The sequence below is a fragment of the Patiria miniata genome, unplaced genomic scaffold (assembly GCF_015706575.1).
Source record: "Patiria miniata isolate m_02_andy unplaced genomic scaffold, ASM1570657v1 HiC_scaffold_11, whole genome shotgun sequence".
In the NCBI taxonomy this organism is placed as follows: Eukaryota; Metazoa; Echinodermata; class Asteroidea; order Valvatida; family Asterinidae; genus Patiria; species Patiria miniata.
The window spans coordinates 3,276,937-3,295,416 of NW_024037049.1; the positions used below are offsets into that span (position 1 = coordinate 3,276,937).

At 39.7% G+C, this 18,480-nt stretch overlaps 1 protein-coding gene across 1 annotated transcript; it reads left to right on the forward strand.

The window, feature by feature from the left end:
• The first annotated feature begins 499 nt into the window (after positions 1-499).
• On the forward strand, positions 500-15,885 carry LOC119742095 (ATP synthase subunit gamma, mitochondrial-like). The gene is made up of 8 exons (XM_038218123.1): positions 500-623; positions 7,262-7,300; positions 7,747-7,878; positions 8,065-8,266; positions 8,726-8,866; positions 9,143-9,207; positions 12,173-12,328; positions 14,408-15,885. The coding sequence occupies exons 2-8, from the start codon at positions 7,282-7,284 to the stop codon at positions 14,506-14,508; spliced, it is 816 nt and encodes a 271-aa protein (XP_038074051.1). The 5' UTR covers positions 500-623; positions 7,262-7,281; the 3' UTR covers positions 14,509-15,885.
• Positions 15,886-18,480: the final 2,595 nt, after the last annotated feature.

The window sequence follows — 18,480 nt, forward strand, 5'->3', positions numbered from 1 at the left end:
TATACTGTTTCTTCTTTTTGTTCTTCTTTTTCTTCTATGATTATCAAACGCCTGATCATCATATCGGCACTTCACAAGCGGAAGACATAAGTTTACTTTAACCATGGAGATATAACACTTTTTTGAAGGGAACAATAAATCATTATCATCTGCGTAAAAAAATCTCAAACTTATGAACGAACTTGTAATATATCGTAGATACCTAGATACAAAGCAAAGTGGCAAGTCTAGTCTAACCAGTGTGCAAAAGCGCCCCTCAAGCTTCCATCACCCACATCCCGGCCCCTTTTGTGGTCCCCTTCGCAATTTACTTCGACGCTTAGTACGTACGTTTATAAATTATAGATCAAGACAACGGATTTAAAAAAATTACCTTATTCTTTTAAACATATATAAGAATGTCATAATCATTCAAAAAAAATTAAGCTGGGATTTCATACTGCTCACGGTTTTGAAGTGTTCTTTTACACAATATTATTTATGAATCTTTTTAAATGTTTTGTTCGAGGTTCTAGTCTAGTTTACAGCGCGCGCATGCGCTGTGTTGTTGATTGAGCCGCCGGTGTTGGATGTAGATTTGGTGCCTGGTGGAGAACTCCAGTGTTTTTTTACATTGGAAAAAGGTGAAAAAGTTTGATCTGATTATCTGTTTAAACGTAATGTAATGATTTTTAAGAATATAACCCATTCTTGTGTATGGTTTTGATTGAATTGATGAAAAGGAGATAGTTTGAAAATTAGTTCCTAATTGAAGGATTGGCTTGTTTCGTTAACATGATTAATGGCCACGCACTCGATCGGCCAGAGTGAAGCGGCCTAGCCCAGGTTGGGGTATGAATCTTGGCGATCGTGAAGTGTAGGACCCCTGTTTTGTGTTGATCAAATTAGAGTCAAAAAGGGAAAATTCGGCTACCCGATCACCACTTACCTGCCGCCAAACATCCAAATTTTCACCTCACCTTGTCATGCTTGTGATTTCAAGTAGGAATCCAGGAAACACATGAAACAGTGGACATGCGAAAAAAATTTAGTAAAAATGTGTTTTAATTTAAGAGGGGTCCTACTAAAGCGCGTCAACAAGCGTCATTAAGCCTCAACGGTCGTCAACGAGCATCAACAAATTTTGTATAGGCTTTTGAACATTAAAAACAGCTTTATATGGTAGAAAATAGCTGGAGTTACCCAGCCCTGAGTTTTATCATTGGGTTGTCATCTAGGGCTGGAGCGTATTTTTCTCGTAACTTAGTATATTCAAAAAATTTTGGAAAATGTTCAATTTTGTCCCCGTTACACACTAATTGCAACTGCAACTCACCCCAAACTTGCCTGGAATAACCATTACACAGGTCCTTGAAGTAACAAAGATCCACGATGAAGATTCAGCCTACAATTGCAGTGAAAACAGGAGGAATAACCGCTAACTTGACAACCTTGCTGGATTGGCCAGGACCGCAATTGGTTTGTGCACACAAAAAAATTGTGTACAATGAATGGCGGTCGATTATATCAGGCACAGAGAGCGATCGCTGTCAACTACTCGTTTTGCCGGCTGCGCTGGCTGTTGGGGCATGACGTCACGCGGAAGCGTAACACCCGATGAATGTTTCATGCACTATCGGTTGCGGTTCCAGTACCAAAGCTGTGATGTGAGTGGTAAACCTTATATTAGTGCATGAAACAGTCATCGGATGTTACGCTTCCGCGTGACGTCATGCGCCAACAGCCAGCGCAGCCGGCAAAACCGAGTAGTTGACAGCGATCGCTCTCTGTGCCTGTTAATCGACCGCCATTCATTGTACACAATTTTTTTTGTGCACAAACCAATTGCGGTCCTGGCCAATCCAGCAAGGTTGTCAAGTTAGCGGTTATTCCTCCTGTTTTCACTGCAATTGTAGGCTGAATCTTCATCGTGTATCTCTTTTTACTTCAAGGACCTGTGTAATGGTTATTCCAGGCAAGTTTGGGGTGAGTTGCAGTTGCAATTAGTGTGTAACGGGGACAAAATTGAACATTTTCCAAAATTTTTTGAATATACTACAAGTTACGAGAAAAATACGCTCCAGCCCTAGATGACAACCCAATGATAAAACTCAAGGCTGGGTAACTCCAGCTAGGTAGAAAAAGTGATTAAGAACATCTTCTGCATTAGCTGGAGTTACCCAGCCCTGAGTTTTATCATTGGGTTGTCTATTAGGGCTGGAGCGAATTTTTCTCGTAACTTGTAGTATAGGCAAATTTTTTGGAAAATGTTCAATTTTGTCCCCGTTACACACTAATTGCAACTGCAACTCACCCCAAACTTGCCTGGAATAACCATTACACAGGTCCTTGAAGTAAAAAACGATCCACGATAAAGATTCAGCCTACAATTGCAGTGAAAACAGGAGGAATAACCGCTAACTTGACAACCTTGCTGGATTGGCCAGGACCGCAATTGGTTTGTGCACACAAAAAATTGTGTACAATGAATGGCGGTCAATTAACAGGCACAGAGAGCGATCGCTGTCAACTACTCGTTTTTGCCGGCTGCGCTGGCTGTTGGCGCATGACGTCACGCGGAAGCGTAACAATGACTGTTTCATGCACTATTGGTTGCGGTTCCAGTACCAAAGCTGTGATGCGAGTGGTAAACCTTATATTAGTGCATGAAACAGTCATCGGGTGTTACGCTTCCGCGTGACGTCATGCGCCAACAGCCAGCGCAGCCGGCAAAAACGAGTAGTTGACAGCGATCGCTCTCTGTGCCTGTTAATCGACCGCCATTCATTGTACACAATTTTTTTTGTGCACAAACCAATTGTGGTCCTGGCCAATCCAGCAAGGTTGTCAAGTTAGCAGTTATTCCTCCTGTTTTCACTGCAATTGTAGGCTGAATCTTCATCGTGGATCGTTTTTTACTTCAAGGACCTGTGTAATGGTTATTCCAGGCAAGTTTGGGGTGAGTTGCAGTTGCAATTAGTGTGTAACGGGGACAAAATTGAACATTTTCCAAAAAATTTTGCCTATACTACAAGTTACGAGAAAAATTCGCTCCAGCCCTAATAGACAACCCAATGATAAAACTCAGGCATGGATAACTCCAGCTACTTCTGCATATCAATTAAACTAAAGTTAAAACTATTTTAAAACTTGGTTTATTGAACGCGAAATGTACGACGATTTTGTCGATAAACGTTGGCTGCCATCTTGTTTTGGATGGCGCTGTAGACTTCGCGCATGCGTAGTATGGCTCTGTTCACTTCACGCATGCATAGTACGGCTAGCTACACATAAACAAGATGGCGGCCAACTTTTATCGACAAATTCGTCGTACATTTCGCGTTCGAAAAACCAAGTTTTAAAATAATTTTAACTTTAATTGATATGCAGAAGATGTTCTTTATTACTTTTTCTACCATATAAAGCTGTTTTTAATGTTCAAAAGCCTATACAAAATTTGTTGAGGCTTGTTGACGCTTGTTGACGCGCTTTAGTAGGACTGTTTTAAGAGCTCATTTTGCATGCACATGTAGTGCAGATCTGAGTTGAAGCAGCCGGTCAAATCTGATTGAAGTGTCTGGAACAGCGGTACGTTATACGCATGACATCGATAACCATGACGTATGTCGCATGAGCCGGCCAATGATAGTGCAATACGTCATTATGAATATTTATTTTCTCATGAATATTTAGTTTATTTCAATGGATACTTCAAATACGTCCAAAGATTGATCATTGCAACAGCGATCGTGCGCGGCCTAGCGGTTAAGAGTCTCGTGTATCAAGCAAGCGTCCGAGGTTCGAATCTCGATGAAGTAAGTGACTGATTGTTAAAAAGAAATTAAGGAAAGGAGAGGGTGAGAGTAGAGGAGGGAAAGTGGAGGGAATAACCATAAAAGATGTAACTTTTGGCTTGGACCCTACTATCGCCCGACCATGTCCAAATGTTAAAAAGCGATCCGTAGAGTCCTAGTTACTCGGACTAGTTCTTGGGTAGACCCTACTCCTAGAACTATGTCTATGAGGCTCCACGTCATAGACAACTTACCCTGCAAAATTGTTTGCCTCTACAAAACACCAACCAAGTACAAAAAAGGTCCATCACAACCAAGCTATTTCCCACAAAACCGCTGCACAGTTTGCCCTAGCCCGACTGCGTCTGGCCGTACAGTACTATCGCAAGCTCTGTAGTACGGCCAGACGCTCAATGCTTCCCCACAGACTGAATTTTTTTTCACTCTGATGTAGCGATTTTGCTACAGATTTTGATCGAGATTATCTTTTCATCCAGGACAAAAATTTCCAAAGTTAAGGTTCTTAGTCTTAGCGCAACTCATACCTTTTCGAAAAAACGTTCTTTGGTCTCAATATTTTCATCCATCTGGCCAAAAGACGACTTTCAGTCATCATCTTCCACAAATATCGTCCCGAAAATGTCCTCCATGCGATTTCAAAATGGCGGCCGCGTTGTAAGGTATGCATTATGCGGGCGCGCTTGGGAAAGATAATGAATATGCATTATTTAGTTCATGAGCTCGTGTTTGTATGGCCAGCAGCGCCGCGCGCCCGACAAACGTCATGAACTATGAGTTGCGCTTAATCAATGACTGTTTCATGTACTGATATGTGTCCCGCACCAAAGACCCACACTGTCAGATGGCGCGGGGCACATATGACTACAGGCAACAGTCGTTGAGTAAGCGCAACTTGTTTTTCTTCAATAATGACGTCACACACGCGTGCGTTTTTCGTGAAATTTCATGTTGAAATGTTGATACGCAAACGTATGCAAACGAATATGGAAATTAAACAAAAAATAGACATCTGAAAAAGGCAGCACTTTCTGATTAGCCTTTAAAGAGGGTGAGTATGCTTTTAAAGCAAAAATAAACTACAAACTAAGCCTAAATGTGAAAATATAAATTTGTTTTACATGTTTTTGTACATGTTCCAAGTGTGGCCTTTATTTACGGAGGTAGTCCAGTAAATTAATTGGCCACATTTATGGGGCTAAAAAAGTTGGGGAAAGAATGTTTCTTTTTTCTTCATACAGGTATATCATTTCAATAAAGGTCAGTCATTGCCAAGATTTTGAAAAGATTCTGGGAGTGGGAGTAGACTGAGAAACGTTTCCAAACTCCCAATTTTGTTAGGAAATGCTTCTGGAAAGAATGTTGCATCCTGACGCCACGTCTTCAGTGGTTGTCTAATTCTACCTCCATCAATGTACCCTAACGTGGCGCGGCCCCTAACGTGGAGCACTTTAATTTTTCGTCTTTGATGCCTTGCTAGAACGATATTTTTACCTTCAATTGATTTCACAGTAAGTGAAATTTCATCAAGCTCTAAAGTTCATTTCCGCGCATAAATCTTGAGTTAAAATTCTTGCTTTAAATTTCTGAGAAGTTTCTTTTTGGTCATGTTGGTGTGATTTTTCGATTGTATTGTGAAGTGCAAAATTAACCCTTTTGGTATGCGCCCAAAAATAAGAAAACAATTTTGGGACAAGCTTGTAGTTGTGTATACGAGTGGAGATATTGATGATTTTCAAGTTTTAACTTTAAAGGAATTCTTAAATGTTCACGTTGCTTTTTCGAGATTTTTTCAAGTGCGCCATGTTAGGGAACACTCGGCCGAGTTTGTGTACAATTTGTGGACACCTTGTTCTTAGATTTTGGACTTAATTTCATGACACTGAAATTGTTCACAAATGTACAACGGCAAGCATTTATAGTAGTTCCAGTATTTAACTGAATGTATTTGAAGTTTTTCAACAAAGAGGTTTGGCAACACTGCATTAGGAAAGTCGGGGTATCCTTGAAGTGCGCTACGGATAATTGTTAGGGCCTAATCGGGATTGTTTTGTTTAAAATAAATAAAGCAAACAAAGGAAGAACTTGTTGAAAGTTGTTGTTTTGTTGACAAAAACACTGCACGTTCTACTTCTTAATTCCAATTGGCCATCGATAAAGTCAGGGAACTGGTTACAAGCGACAATTCACATGCCTCACAGACCTCTTTCAGGAGAATTAAGGAATTGACAACAGTCGACCACGATCTCCACTGGGAAACACACCTACAAGAGTTACAAGTACAGTCAAAGCTGTCAGACATTAACCGGTTGGAGAGTGAATCAAATGCCTGGTAATGAGTGCTATATTCTCTTCCCAGCGGCCAGTTGGACTTCCCGATGAGAGCAGGATGTGACACTCTACCCACACCTGCCAACAAATCGACCCCAAATGTCACCTTTGTCACAAAACCAGGTGTACTCTTGCTCACATTTATAATGAGTGCATGCGAAAAGGCCCTTAACCCTTACCCTACTTGACCCTCCAACGCATGCCAATTGTGCCTCAAGAAAATCTCCTATGTTTTTTGCATGGCCCTCCAATATCTGCCATGTCATTTCAAGGGTAACTGGACAGGCACTCCAATACATGCCACAGAGAACAATGAGAGTCCTCTGATAACAAAGTGAGTGCCCCCAGCTGGTCAGTATCAGGCACCCTCCAGGGCCTCCAACTCCTGCCAATTGGAGCCTTCACTGTTAAGACTTGTTATCTGCCAAATAACTGCAGCTGGAGGGCATTGGCATAACCAACTGACATGCAGTAAACTACCCTCAGAGAGTAAGGGTTAATGTGGGTCATTGTACATGGAGACACAATTAACTGCATCCTCAAATGCCTGTCCAAGTATTTGTTCAACCATGTGGACCAAGAGTCTGTCTTGACAGTCGATCATCCAGGCATGTGCGTGGAATCCAGTACTATTCCTGTCGCAATTTGCACAACCAACCTGCGTCCTGACATCTTCCTGCATGATGGTCACACTAGTGCCGTTGTGGGATAATTGACGTTCCCAAACAACTCCACAGTAAACCTGGGGAATGCCAAAGTCTGCAAGACAACAAAATACCTTTCAGGGTTCCCCCTCCCCCTGTTCCTACGCCTGAGTCCTAGGTCTTCCTCCTTTTTTACCACCGTTACATTTAATTGCAGAATGATCCTCTTTTTTTTTCATAGAGAAGTATTTAAAGGTCTGTTTTCCATCTTCACAGCAACAATGTAAGCGAGGAACCGGACAAAGGTTCTTCACAAACCATTCACTGTGTGCATGCCCAGTGGAAGTGCTGGTACAAGAACAAAAAATCACGGACTGGTTCACGGTCAAATATACACTGCCTTTGGAAAATTTCCCTTCTATGTTCCTACAGACAATTGAAAGAGTTGATAGAATGCCGTTATAATGATTTAGTAATGATTTCTTTTATCGACAGGAGTGCACTATACAGCAACCATGGCAACCCTGAAAGTCAGTAAGTAAACCATGAAATAAGCCCATTAATGGAGAATTGTGTAAGCTGACCCGACAGGCTAATTGGTGTGGTTTCTAACCGTGATAATTAGGACAATCATTCTACGATGAACAGTGAAGGCATGTAGTGATTGTAATTTTTTTTCTGTATGCCAAAGTTTAGAATATCTATAACATTAGATGCAAGAAAATTTAATTGTTAACTGATTTGCATCACCATTGACAAGAATCCAGAGAGGTTACTGCCAGGGGAGCTGAGGGGGGGGGGGGGGGGGGGGGGGCTCCGCACCCCTTGGACCAGCCTCTGATTGAAATTTTCAAAACATCAGGAATTAAGATTTTGGTATATTTTGGTGTGGATTGGCCCATTTATAGAAATTCGAGCCCCATTCAATTTGTATATAATTCTTTATTTATATTATTATTTGATAATTTATCTGACACCAGTCCAGACCAGGCTGAAGTCCATCAAGAATATCCAGAAGATTACCAAGTCCATGAAGATGATAGCAGCAGCCCGTTATGCTAAGGCAGAGAGGGAGCTTAAACCTGCTAGATCCTATGGAGTAGGAGCCACAGGTCAGTAGCATTCAAACAATACAACTACATGCCTCATATTGATGAGAACTAGTCACAGTCAGCCAACACTTAGGTACAAGTCATTTTGTATGTCTGACCCACAATGAACAAAGTTGTAGTTGTTTTAATTAAGCTTAATCTCCTGCCATGAACCTGCATGTATCCACACAAATGTTCTGTCTACAGCTTTATATGAGAAGGCAGACCTTGAACCAGACACTGAGAAGCCTGGACACCTACTGATAGGAATCTCCAGTGACCGTGGGCTGTGTGGTGGTATACACAGCAGCATCACTAAGGCAATCCGGGCCTCGGTCGACCAGAAAGCTGAAGGGATCACTTCAACAGTTGTCTGCGTTGGAGACAAAGTTCGCTCTCAGCTGAACAGGTATTAATAACAGGATTATTATTATAAGATGGAATTGCTTGCATGTGTTTATGTGTCACCTGAGACTGAACGGCTCCATGAAAGGTCCAACTGAAGGGGAGATCATTTGCTAGATGGCCTGAATATTGGCTCTATGTGAGAACTTGGCCCTACTTCATTGCTCAGATTACAGTTAGCGAAAATTCCAGCTTACTGTAGCAGAAACTTCTGGGCTTACGATTACCATATTTCACAGATTCGCAAGGAATTTTGATGTATGCACATGTGTACATCCTGTAATGAAGGATTCTGTGCTTGCAGGTTGAGCACAGAATTCTTTTTGCTTGCACTGTCAGCACAGACTGGTGATCGTAAGCAGAACCATTAAATTGGGTCCTGTCCTATTTTCACGTACAGATGTGACAGTGTAGTAAAATGTAGAACAGGTGCTAATGGGTTGTATTATTGTTATGCCATCAGGACACACAAAGAGAATGTAGCCTTGTCTGTGAATGAGTACGGACGTAAGCCTCCGTCATTTGTCGAAGCGTCCAAGATAGCAGCGGAGATCTTGAACCTTGGCGAATTTGACTCTGGAGAAATCTACTACAATAAATTTAGGCGAGTGTTTAAAAAATTCCATCCTTTTTATTTTCCTTACATAAAATAATTAAGAATCTACTTATACTCCAATGAAGCTTTTCACAAGCTTATTTTCAATACACCATTTGTGTACACTTGTTGATTCATTTTGCTCTCAAAAAACCTTCGGAAGTCTGTTTAAGCCCATTGCTGTAATTTAATTTTGTAGGCCAATTGACTAATTTTCATCGAAAGATTGAGTTGCATGCATTTTACTTAATTTATTATTAATTCATTTTTCATTTGTATGTATAGGACTGTTGTTTCCTATCGCACAAGCACACAGCCTCTGGTGTCGTTTGAGACACTCAAAGGAGCAGGTAAGTTATTATGTGACTTGTGTGATGCAATCTTGCAGTGCTGTCTTGCACCAGGGATTACATTATTAGGGGTGTATTTTCTCGACCAGAAACCAAGTTTATGACATCAAAGGTCCTCAAAAACACCAAAAACTGGAAAATGTTTGAGCTGCTGCGTTTTTAAACGTGGCACGTACAACAGAAGGATGGTTGTTCTTTTTCTTTATTATTATTATTTCTTTATTTATTAATTTCAGGTAATGAAACCAAGGATTCCTCAAAAGCGCCCTAGGCACTGTAGTTCGCAAGCCTGAAGAAACTCATTGGGAAAGATAATGAGAAGAAATTTAAATTCTAGAGGTTGGAGGAAAAACCCAGAATAATATTCTTGGGAAAACTCACGGAATCAGGCAGGGACTAAAAACCCAATCCACATTTTCATGATTCCGTATTTGTTGAGACAACAAAAATATTGTCTACTTGCCTAAATTTAGCCTTTTTACCCCTCAGCCGAGAGGCTCGAGGGGTATTGTCATCGCCTACAGCGTCCGTCCGGACATCCCAGCCAGTTTGACTTCTGGGGTACCTCCATTGTTGTCCCATTGTCCCTATTTTTAAAAATTTCGTTGCGGGGTACCCTTTTTCTAAAGATTAAATTTGCGGGGTACCTCGAACAAAGGATGGGTACCCCACAAGTGGTTCGTGGTAAGCACGTATGTCCGTCTGGCCGTATATCCGTTCTGACCATACCCCCCTTGTGGGGTGATGTTCCTTTCAGAACACATCACCCCACTATTTTCACAATAGAAAAACATCACCCCAGAAGAGAATCTTTAGAAAAAGGGATAATGGGAACACAATGCTATCACCCCACAATTCCATCTGGCTGGAGCGTCCGGCCGTATGTCCGTCCGGGCAGCTTAGTTTCCAGATGATAACTTGAGTAAGAAATGTTGTTTGGGATTGTAACTTCGGTAGGGGGTTGCCCTTAGGAGTAGGCAAAAAAAGTAAATGCATTGAAGAATGTGTTGTCACAACCCTTGGCAAGTTGCCATCACATTGGTATTGTGAGATCATCATTGGTCCTGTCACTTGGGATGTATTCCACTTATATAAATTGAGGAAAACAAAAACACAGTGGAAACAATAAAATGACGTGGTATACTCCGTCAAGACAGATGATGATAAAGTTGAGTAGGGTCACGGAGAGGTCTATTTCAGACATTGCCTGACAGGGTAAGCCTTAAGGATTTTTGTTTGTATAGCAAAACTGCTATGCAAATTTTGATTTGCATAGCAGTTTACCAATTTTGCATAGCAGTTTTGTTGTACTCAAATTTAGCCTCGGCTTTGCAATTACTATTTACCTGTCAGTGTCAGACTGTACAAATTACAAAGCAATAAAGAAGTAACTTACGTTAAGCTGTGAACTTAATGACTCATCAGTTGTCTGTTTATTTCAGGAGCTGCATGCTTGCTGGAATAACTTTCGAGTGAAAAAGCAATTTATTAACCCGGGCCATTCCTGGCCCGGGTCTAGATCCGCCTGCCAATTATTGGCAGTATTTGCCTTGATACCGGTAGTTTTCGTAGTAGCCATGTTTTCATCAATATGCTACACAGCGCACAAACGACAACACAGCTGGGATTTTGACGTTTTAGTTCCCACAAATCCCACGTGCGTATCAAGTGATTTACTTGAAGGGGTAAACCCGTTTTCCGTGTCGGCAAAGTGTTTAAGATAAACCGGCAAATATCTAAAGAATAGTGATGAGAAAAGGGCTCGATTTACCCGGGTGCACGCATGCACCAGTGCATGTAGATTTTAGCTTGTACACGTAGCTTTTTTACTGAGCATGCACGACGTGCATGTAACTTTTTTAGCCACCAAAATACTCATTTCATGCATATATTTACCAGTGAGTGAGAATAAGAATAAAGTTTGGTTGAATACTTGACCAGATAGTGTACAAACATGTTATTTCTTTTATAAATCCATAAATTATTCCTCGCACAGTCGCAGCAGATTCAAAGCTACGAGGTAAAATCTCGACGTACGTCCTGCAACCGCCTCCGATCATGCATGTGATTTACCACGTGATACATGCTGCGGATAATTTGGTATCGCACTGACGCTCCGGGCATTCCTTATGTCCGGATCATAAGTGCGATTCCAAATTATTAGCTGCGTTTATCACGTGGTCTCGTTATTCAGACGCCGCCTGTTTACAAACTAAACACGTACAGATTTTATACAGCTGAGAAAAAATTGACGTTCATTTTCTAAATCAAAACATGATGGATGTTTACCATGTCCGATAGTTGTGGAATTCAGTGGACCGAAATTTGGTGGCAAGTACACTTTGTGTCAACTTTTCATGATCAAAATGTTGTATAGCAGTTTTGCGATGCACTTTAAAAATTGCATCGCAGTCGGCCTCGAATGTGTCGCAAATTGCGATGCGATACCGCTTATTGCGGACCCTGTTGCCTGAGGCGCTATGTAACCATTTGGTGTTGATGCCTTGTTCACTTGTAGTAGTCAAAATGTTGTGTTAAATCAAGGAACATGTAACAAGTATCTTGTTAAATCATGGCATTGTTTTCCACTTGCCTGAATTGGTTAGCAGTGTAAGAAGCAACAAAATCAGAATCTATTATAACCTGTATCCCTTCATGTTTCTACCAATTCCATATCATACTGTCTGCCACTTCAAATTCACTAACAAAAAAGACGGAATATATGTAATTCATGTGCTATAATGTGGTACAAGCTTCATCTTTGTTATGTTTGTAAAAAATTGATGTGACAGTTCTGGACCAGGGAAATTAAATATCCAAGACACAATTTAACATGTAGCTTTGTATGTATGACCCTATCTAACATAACAGTCCCCACTGTAGTTGCATTCCTGTTAATTTGATGTGTTGGAAAATGGTTACAGTGAAAATATTATATGATACTTTCATTGTTTGTAATCCACAGACAAGATGTCCGTTTACGATGATGTGGATGAGGATATCTTGAGAAACTACAATGAGTTTCAGCTGGCTAGCATCCTGTATTACTGCATGATGGAGAGTAACTGTAGCGAGCAGAGCTCACGTATGACTGCTATGGACAGTGCTACCAAGAACGCTGGTAAGTCATGGACATCTTTGGGATTTACTTACCAAGTTGGAACATAGTTCTGGTTTTGTATTCTGTTGACCATTCCGTTTTTGTAATAGTTTGTTTTCATTGCATGCTGCCCATATTTTGCCAACCACCACTGGCAAAAAGAAAGGACTGTAGGATGACATGTCTCATGTTTGTATAATAATAATACCAAAGTCTCATATAGCGCACGTATATCTTCCAACAATTAGGTACTCATGGCGCTGGAAATTATGTCTATTATTAGAGATGGGTAAATGAAGTACATGAGAAATATGAGACCCATTAGGTAGCACCTTTGGGGTTTACAAGGTGCTGTTGCGCATTAAGCAGCCACTGCCAGAAACACCGGGGCAAACCCCTTCTCTTTAATAGCTACAAGTGCAACTGGGTTTCATAATTAATTAACGTGCGTTACACAAAGCATTGGACCTACGGCTTAACGTCCCATCCGAAGGACGAAGCAATAATGGTAAAAGGCCTTGCTCAAGAGCACAAGCACCATGTTCCCACGGTCAGGATTCGAACCCATGTACCACGGCACACGAGTCAAACACCGTAACCATTGGACCACAGCACCCCACAAATAATGTATAATGTGAGAGAGTAGGGATGTAACTAACACCGTGTTTACACTCGATCCGGCAAGGGGGGATCGCATCGCAATAAAACTACAGGGAAGCTGACCGCAAGTAAAATGTGCCGTGTTTACACTCGATCCTGATCCCCCTCCAATCCCCCTTTTACAACAGAAGGAAGGTCATTTAGTGTGCGCAAAAAATGGCCAATTTCGCACGCTAATCACTGTAGAAATTAAGGTTATTGTTCTTCATCGCTCTGATTGCTTGTCTACTGATGATTTACTTAATATTTTACTCAAGGTGGTCCCCCGATTTTTGTCCTAATCGCTAGCTTCATCACGCTCCTAAGTTTCACATATTGTTCACAATAGTCCAAGAATATTGCAGCACCATTAAGTATGGAAGCCATGACTTCCAAACAAAGTTAACTTTTTTTTTCCAGAGCACTTGTTTATACCACTGAGGTAGGAGTTTAGCGGTATTTAACTCTAAGGAATTCTAAAATTTACTGGGGATCTGAAAAGATTTAGAGAAATAAAATCAAGAATCTAAAACAACATAAAATTGGCATACATGTAAACAGGACTAGACTAATGATCGGATTTGGGAACTCGTCGCGGGTAGCGATTTCATGGCGATTGTGTAGTTAAGGGCTCCGTTCCAACGTAAACCGGCTATCCAGGAGTCACCCAACTACTAATAGGTATTTAAAACCAACCAGGGTTGGAAGTTTTAGGGAATCTTTGGGGATAAAATAGCAATGAAGATGACCAAGCGCAACATGAAAAAAATATAAAAAAAAAATTGTTGATGGCGAGCACTGCGGCAATGATGAACCGTGTTGGTATTAACTAAAAAATGCGTAAGAAAATCGTATTTTCTACCTAAGGATAATGTTCAAACTTACAAAAAATGGATTTCAAAGAATATTAAAAAAGCCTGGTTGCAGAAATCATTTTGGAATGACAAAACACTTTATAAGTGAGTTTAAGGACCAAAACGAAAGACGGCCCGTCACTACACAGCCTCCAATTTCATGCACGTGGACAAAACACTGATTGATTCTGGCCAAGTACCAGCCACGCATATGTACTGTGCATAGAACCGTGTTGGGAGCCATCACAGCATACACGTACGTCCCTTGGCGGTTCGGTAAACAAAATTTCGCGGACTTTTCTATGCTGACAGGATGTGGCTAGGTCAAATTGTGGGATCCGATGCACCAATTGCGTTTACACTCAACAACTGGGGGATGGGATCCCTTCGCGAAAGGGGGATTGAGAAAGGGGGATCTGATCCCTCTAAAGTCTTGATCCACCTCGCATTTACACTTATGGTCAAGCAGACTTCGATCCTCCTTGCCGGATCGGATCTCCCTCGGATCCTTCTTGCGGGATCTAGTGTAAACGCGGTGTAACTCAACCTGAACAGCCATCTTGTGGCCTGTCTGAGTCTTAATTGTTGTTTCTTTCCTTCTTTTCAGGTGAAATGATTGACAAGTTGACACTTCAATTCAACCGTACCAGACAAGCTGTCATCACTAGAGAACTGATTGAGATCATTTCTGGTGCCTCTGCTTTGTAATTCACTATTTGCTTAGAGATTTTGAATAGCTTCAAAATGGAAGTGGGAAAACTGTATCTCTGAATGGTATTTAAGGAGAAGTTTTAGGTTTAGGCCTGTAGAAAAACATATTGACAAATTTGATTGAGGATATTGCCCCGTATCACAAATCTTTGAAAACGTCTAAGTTGCACCCAGTGCCATTAAGTTATTTACGGAAACAGCTTTATGTAATTTCCCCCTGGCTAAAACATTCACTGAAGGAGTGTAGAACATCAATACATAGAAAATCATTACATGGCCAGTGATATTAGGAATTGGTATTTTATAATTCACAATGTAGGATTGGAATCTTTTAAAAATCATTCAAAAACACCCATTAGTTTGTTGGACACAGAGGTACAGTGGATCCAAAAACATGAACACTCTGGTGCTACTGAATGGGTTGGTTTTGTTAAATGTGTATGGACAAGATATGGATGAAATCTGGATCTTTTGGGATGTTCCATTGGATAAAGTTGGGATAAAAATCTCAGGATCCTTGTATACATATTTTTTCTTATCTTTTTTTTTTTTAAACATAACCAGAGCACTATTAGCCTTTGGACCACCAGTTTTCCTTGTATGATTTGGAAGTTATTTTAAAAACTTGTCATAATGTTTTGACCCGGGCCCAATTTCATGGCGTTGCTAAGCACACAATTTTCTGCTAATAGAGCCTCCATCTATTTCATGGAGACTGGAAGGAGTAGTAAGCACAGCAAAAGGCATGCTTAACTCGGAGGAAAAAGTTGCTTAAATCTGTGATGTAAAAATAGAAATCTCCATGCGTGCGCAACCGTTAGCACATCCACGCCATGAAATAGTGCTTAAGGTCGACATAATTGTCTGCAATAGTAAGCACAACTTTTCTGCCGTTAAACAGCACTATGAAATTGGGTCCAGGACTTTCATGCCATTGAGTGTACTCAACCGTTCAGACCTAGGCACTCTTGGAATATACTTATCACACAACAAAATTTGATGTATGAAGTTCTGAATACTAAATTTAATACCACAATAAATTGTGAGGGAGCTTTGAGGATTCTAATAAGCACAATCAAACTGGCTTAGGCAAAAGGACTTGTACCTTGGTATTTTATCGAGTTGACGCTTGCTAGAAAAAATTTTATCAGTGAATGTGTACACATGCAGACCCCCTTTGTCAAAAAGCAGATTGGCATATGTCAATTCTAAGCTCATAAAATATTCCCTTGGATTCTCATTCTTGAATTTTAGCCATTGTTGGGAGTACGTTTTGTTTCAGTTGTCTTGAGTTTGATACGTTACGTGTGGATTGATTGCAAAAAATAAACATACAATTTACAAGGTCTGGTTGATAGACCCTTTGAAAAAAAATGTATTTGTTTTGTTTTCATTTTAAGATATTGTGTAATAAACACTTAGCCTTCAGTAAAACTTAAATATATCCCTTCAAGGTATTAAAGAGTTGTATTGGTTTTGGATGCCCATTTGAACGCTGATACAAGATCTCATAAGAATTCCACAGCTGAATTAAATGCTCTTCGTAGATAAATAAGCTCATGCCTAACAAAATCTTGGCTGATCTTAAACTAGAAATCAAGCAAGTTCATACCAATTGCTAATCATTTAAACCAAGCTACAAGGGGTTGGAAAGTATATTTTATAAAGTAAAACGATCACAGTGTTGGGTATTTTTGGTCACACATTTGTGAAATCTTTATTTTTTTTTTTTACACATTGCACAGTAAGCAAGTGAATACAGCAAATCAGAAAATAACTACATATCAGATGTAGCATAGCAAGCCAAGAAAATAAATATTTCATATTGGAAAATATGAAATGTTCTATACAGTAACTACAGACAAGGATCAATTACAAAGAACAAAACTTGTACGTAAACATAAAATGTACAAGCTAACTGTAATGTACATGTACCTAAATAACGAAATACTTTATTACCCCAAAGGTTTGAGACATTCCCAAAACAAAACTTGAGAAACTTACACATGTACACGTATTGTAATGTTATTCAAAAGATAAGAATGGATTAGTGGACGGATGACATTAATTTTTTTTTTTTCAGATCTAGTGCAATTTGAAATATAAAAAGAAAAATATATATTTTGGTTGTAAAATACCGGATTTTGAAAAGAAAAATAATTCTGAATGAAATGAGAGTATATCTTACAAATATTAACAAATGATCAGCTTATAAAGATGGAAGAGCGCAATGATAAGAAAAAGGTGGGTAGTTTATTATTGACAGGTTATTTAAATAGGGCTCAAAATCGTCCCTTTGAGACAACAAAAATAATCAAATTCCTAACCGTGATCTTAAAAAATGTCGTGCTCAATCGTGATCCCATAGCATAGTTCAGCATCTTTCAGCCAAATGAATGATGAAAAAATTTAAGACAAAAATTGAAAAGCAATACAAAGTGAAAACAAGAACGACATAAAAAGTCAAATTCATCTCACAATAAAGAAAAAGTATCTGTGTGTAAAAGCTTACAATCATTTAAACTAATACACATTAAATAATACCCAGAAATATACCAAATGATGAAATGGTGGTAAAATTTGTGATACTTCTCTCCTTGAGTCATCCGATGCCTTGAGGAGTTATAAATACATAGTGAATATAAAATACAAATTATAACACTGAAGGACCGCGACTAAGAACTCCAGACAGTAGATGGGGCTCCATAACCACTGACAAGGGCAACCTCATGTGGGACACACCAGTCTGCACTTGTTTGTGTGCATATGATGCAAAGTACATACGGCTAATTATATTTTGAATGTAAATAAACCATGCACAGACCCATAGCGTCCGCATGATGCACGGAAGTAAGTACATGTAGTTATAGAAACTAGCCTTGGGATTCAACGGCATGATAGCTAGTCAAACATTTTCTTGACTTCTTATCAAATAATCAGTCAATTGTTTTAAATATTTTAAGTACTGTTCTACACTCAAACATAGCTGGTGCAAACTTGTTGTGCAGTAACAAATATACCAGAAACACATTGACGTTAAGCTTTGACGTGGGCTTTGGAAGCCTGGTGGCTCTAGTTCCAATGGCTCCCATAGGAAAGTGCACATGTAAAACAAAGCAATGTGTCATTATGCTTTGGGGCTACAGCTATTCTCCTCTAGTGGAGAAAAAGCAAAAACTGCTGTTGGTTGGGATTAATTTTTAGTATTTTACTGTGCAAGAAATAAATGAAACTAGAGTTTCGCGTTTGTTGAGTTACAAACGCAGAGTGGTCGGGCGGACAGCCTTCTCATCATACACTGCCCAGTTAAGTTAGGAATATATGTAGAAAAAAGGATCACGAAATTAAATCCCTTCAAGTACAATCAATGTTTCAAAAAGGTATCTTTAACGGTGTGATAAACTTCAGTAAACATTCTATGTGCACAAAAAGTTATTTCTAGTTTGATGACGTCATCAGTCAAAAATGGTTAGTGAATACTGATAAAGTTCGGAGAGGATAATTTGTCATTTTAAAATTAAATAACGTATGAAAATATGGGAAATATAATTGTTTGTATTAATATCACCTAACTTCCGGTTTGACGACGTATTTATAACACCTAACTTCCGGTTTGATGACGTCACAGCATTAGAGATCCAAAGGTGAACATTGTAATGGATATCATTATTTGGACTTCGAAGATATGACAGGGATCAAATGATAGAAATAAATTTAAACTTTGATCATTTTCGAATTCTCCTTAAAGTAACTTCCGGTCTGGTGACGTCATGAATTTGAAACCTTGCCACCTTATCTGTGATTAATCAGAGAATGTCAAGGGGCGATTTGGTAAAATTTGGACGGATAGTTTTACAATTACAGAAGGGAAACTATATTTTATGTGCCGATAGGGGGCGCCCTTTCGGATGATGACGTCATCACACTGTTTTTTGCGTCTTGCATTCCTCACTATACACTTTCATAATA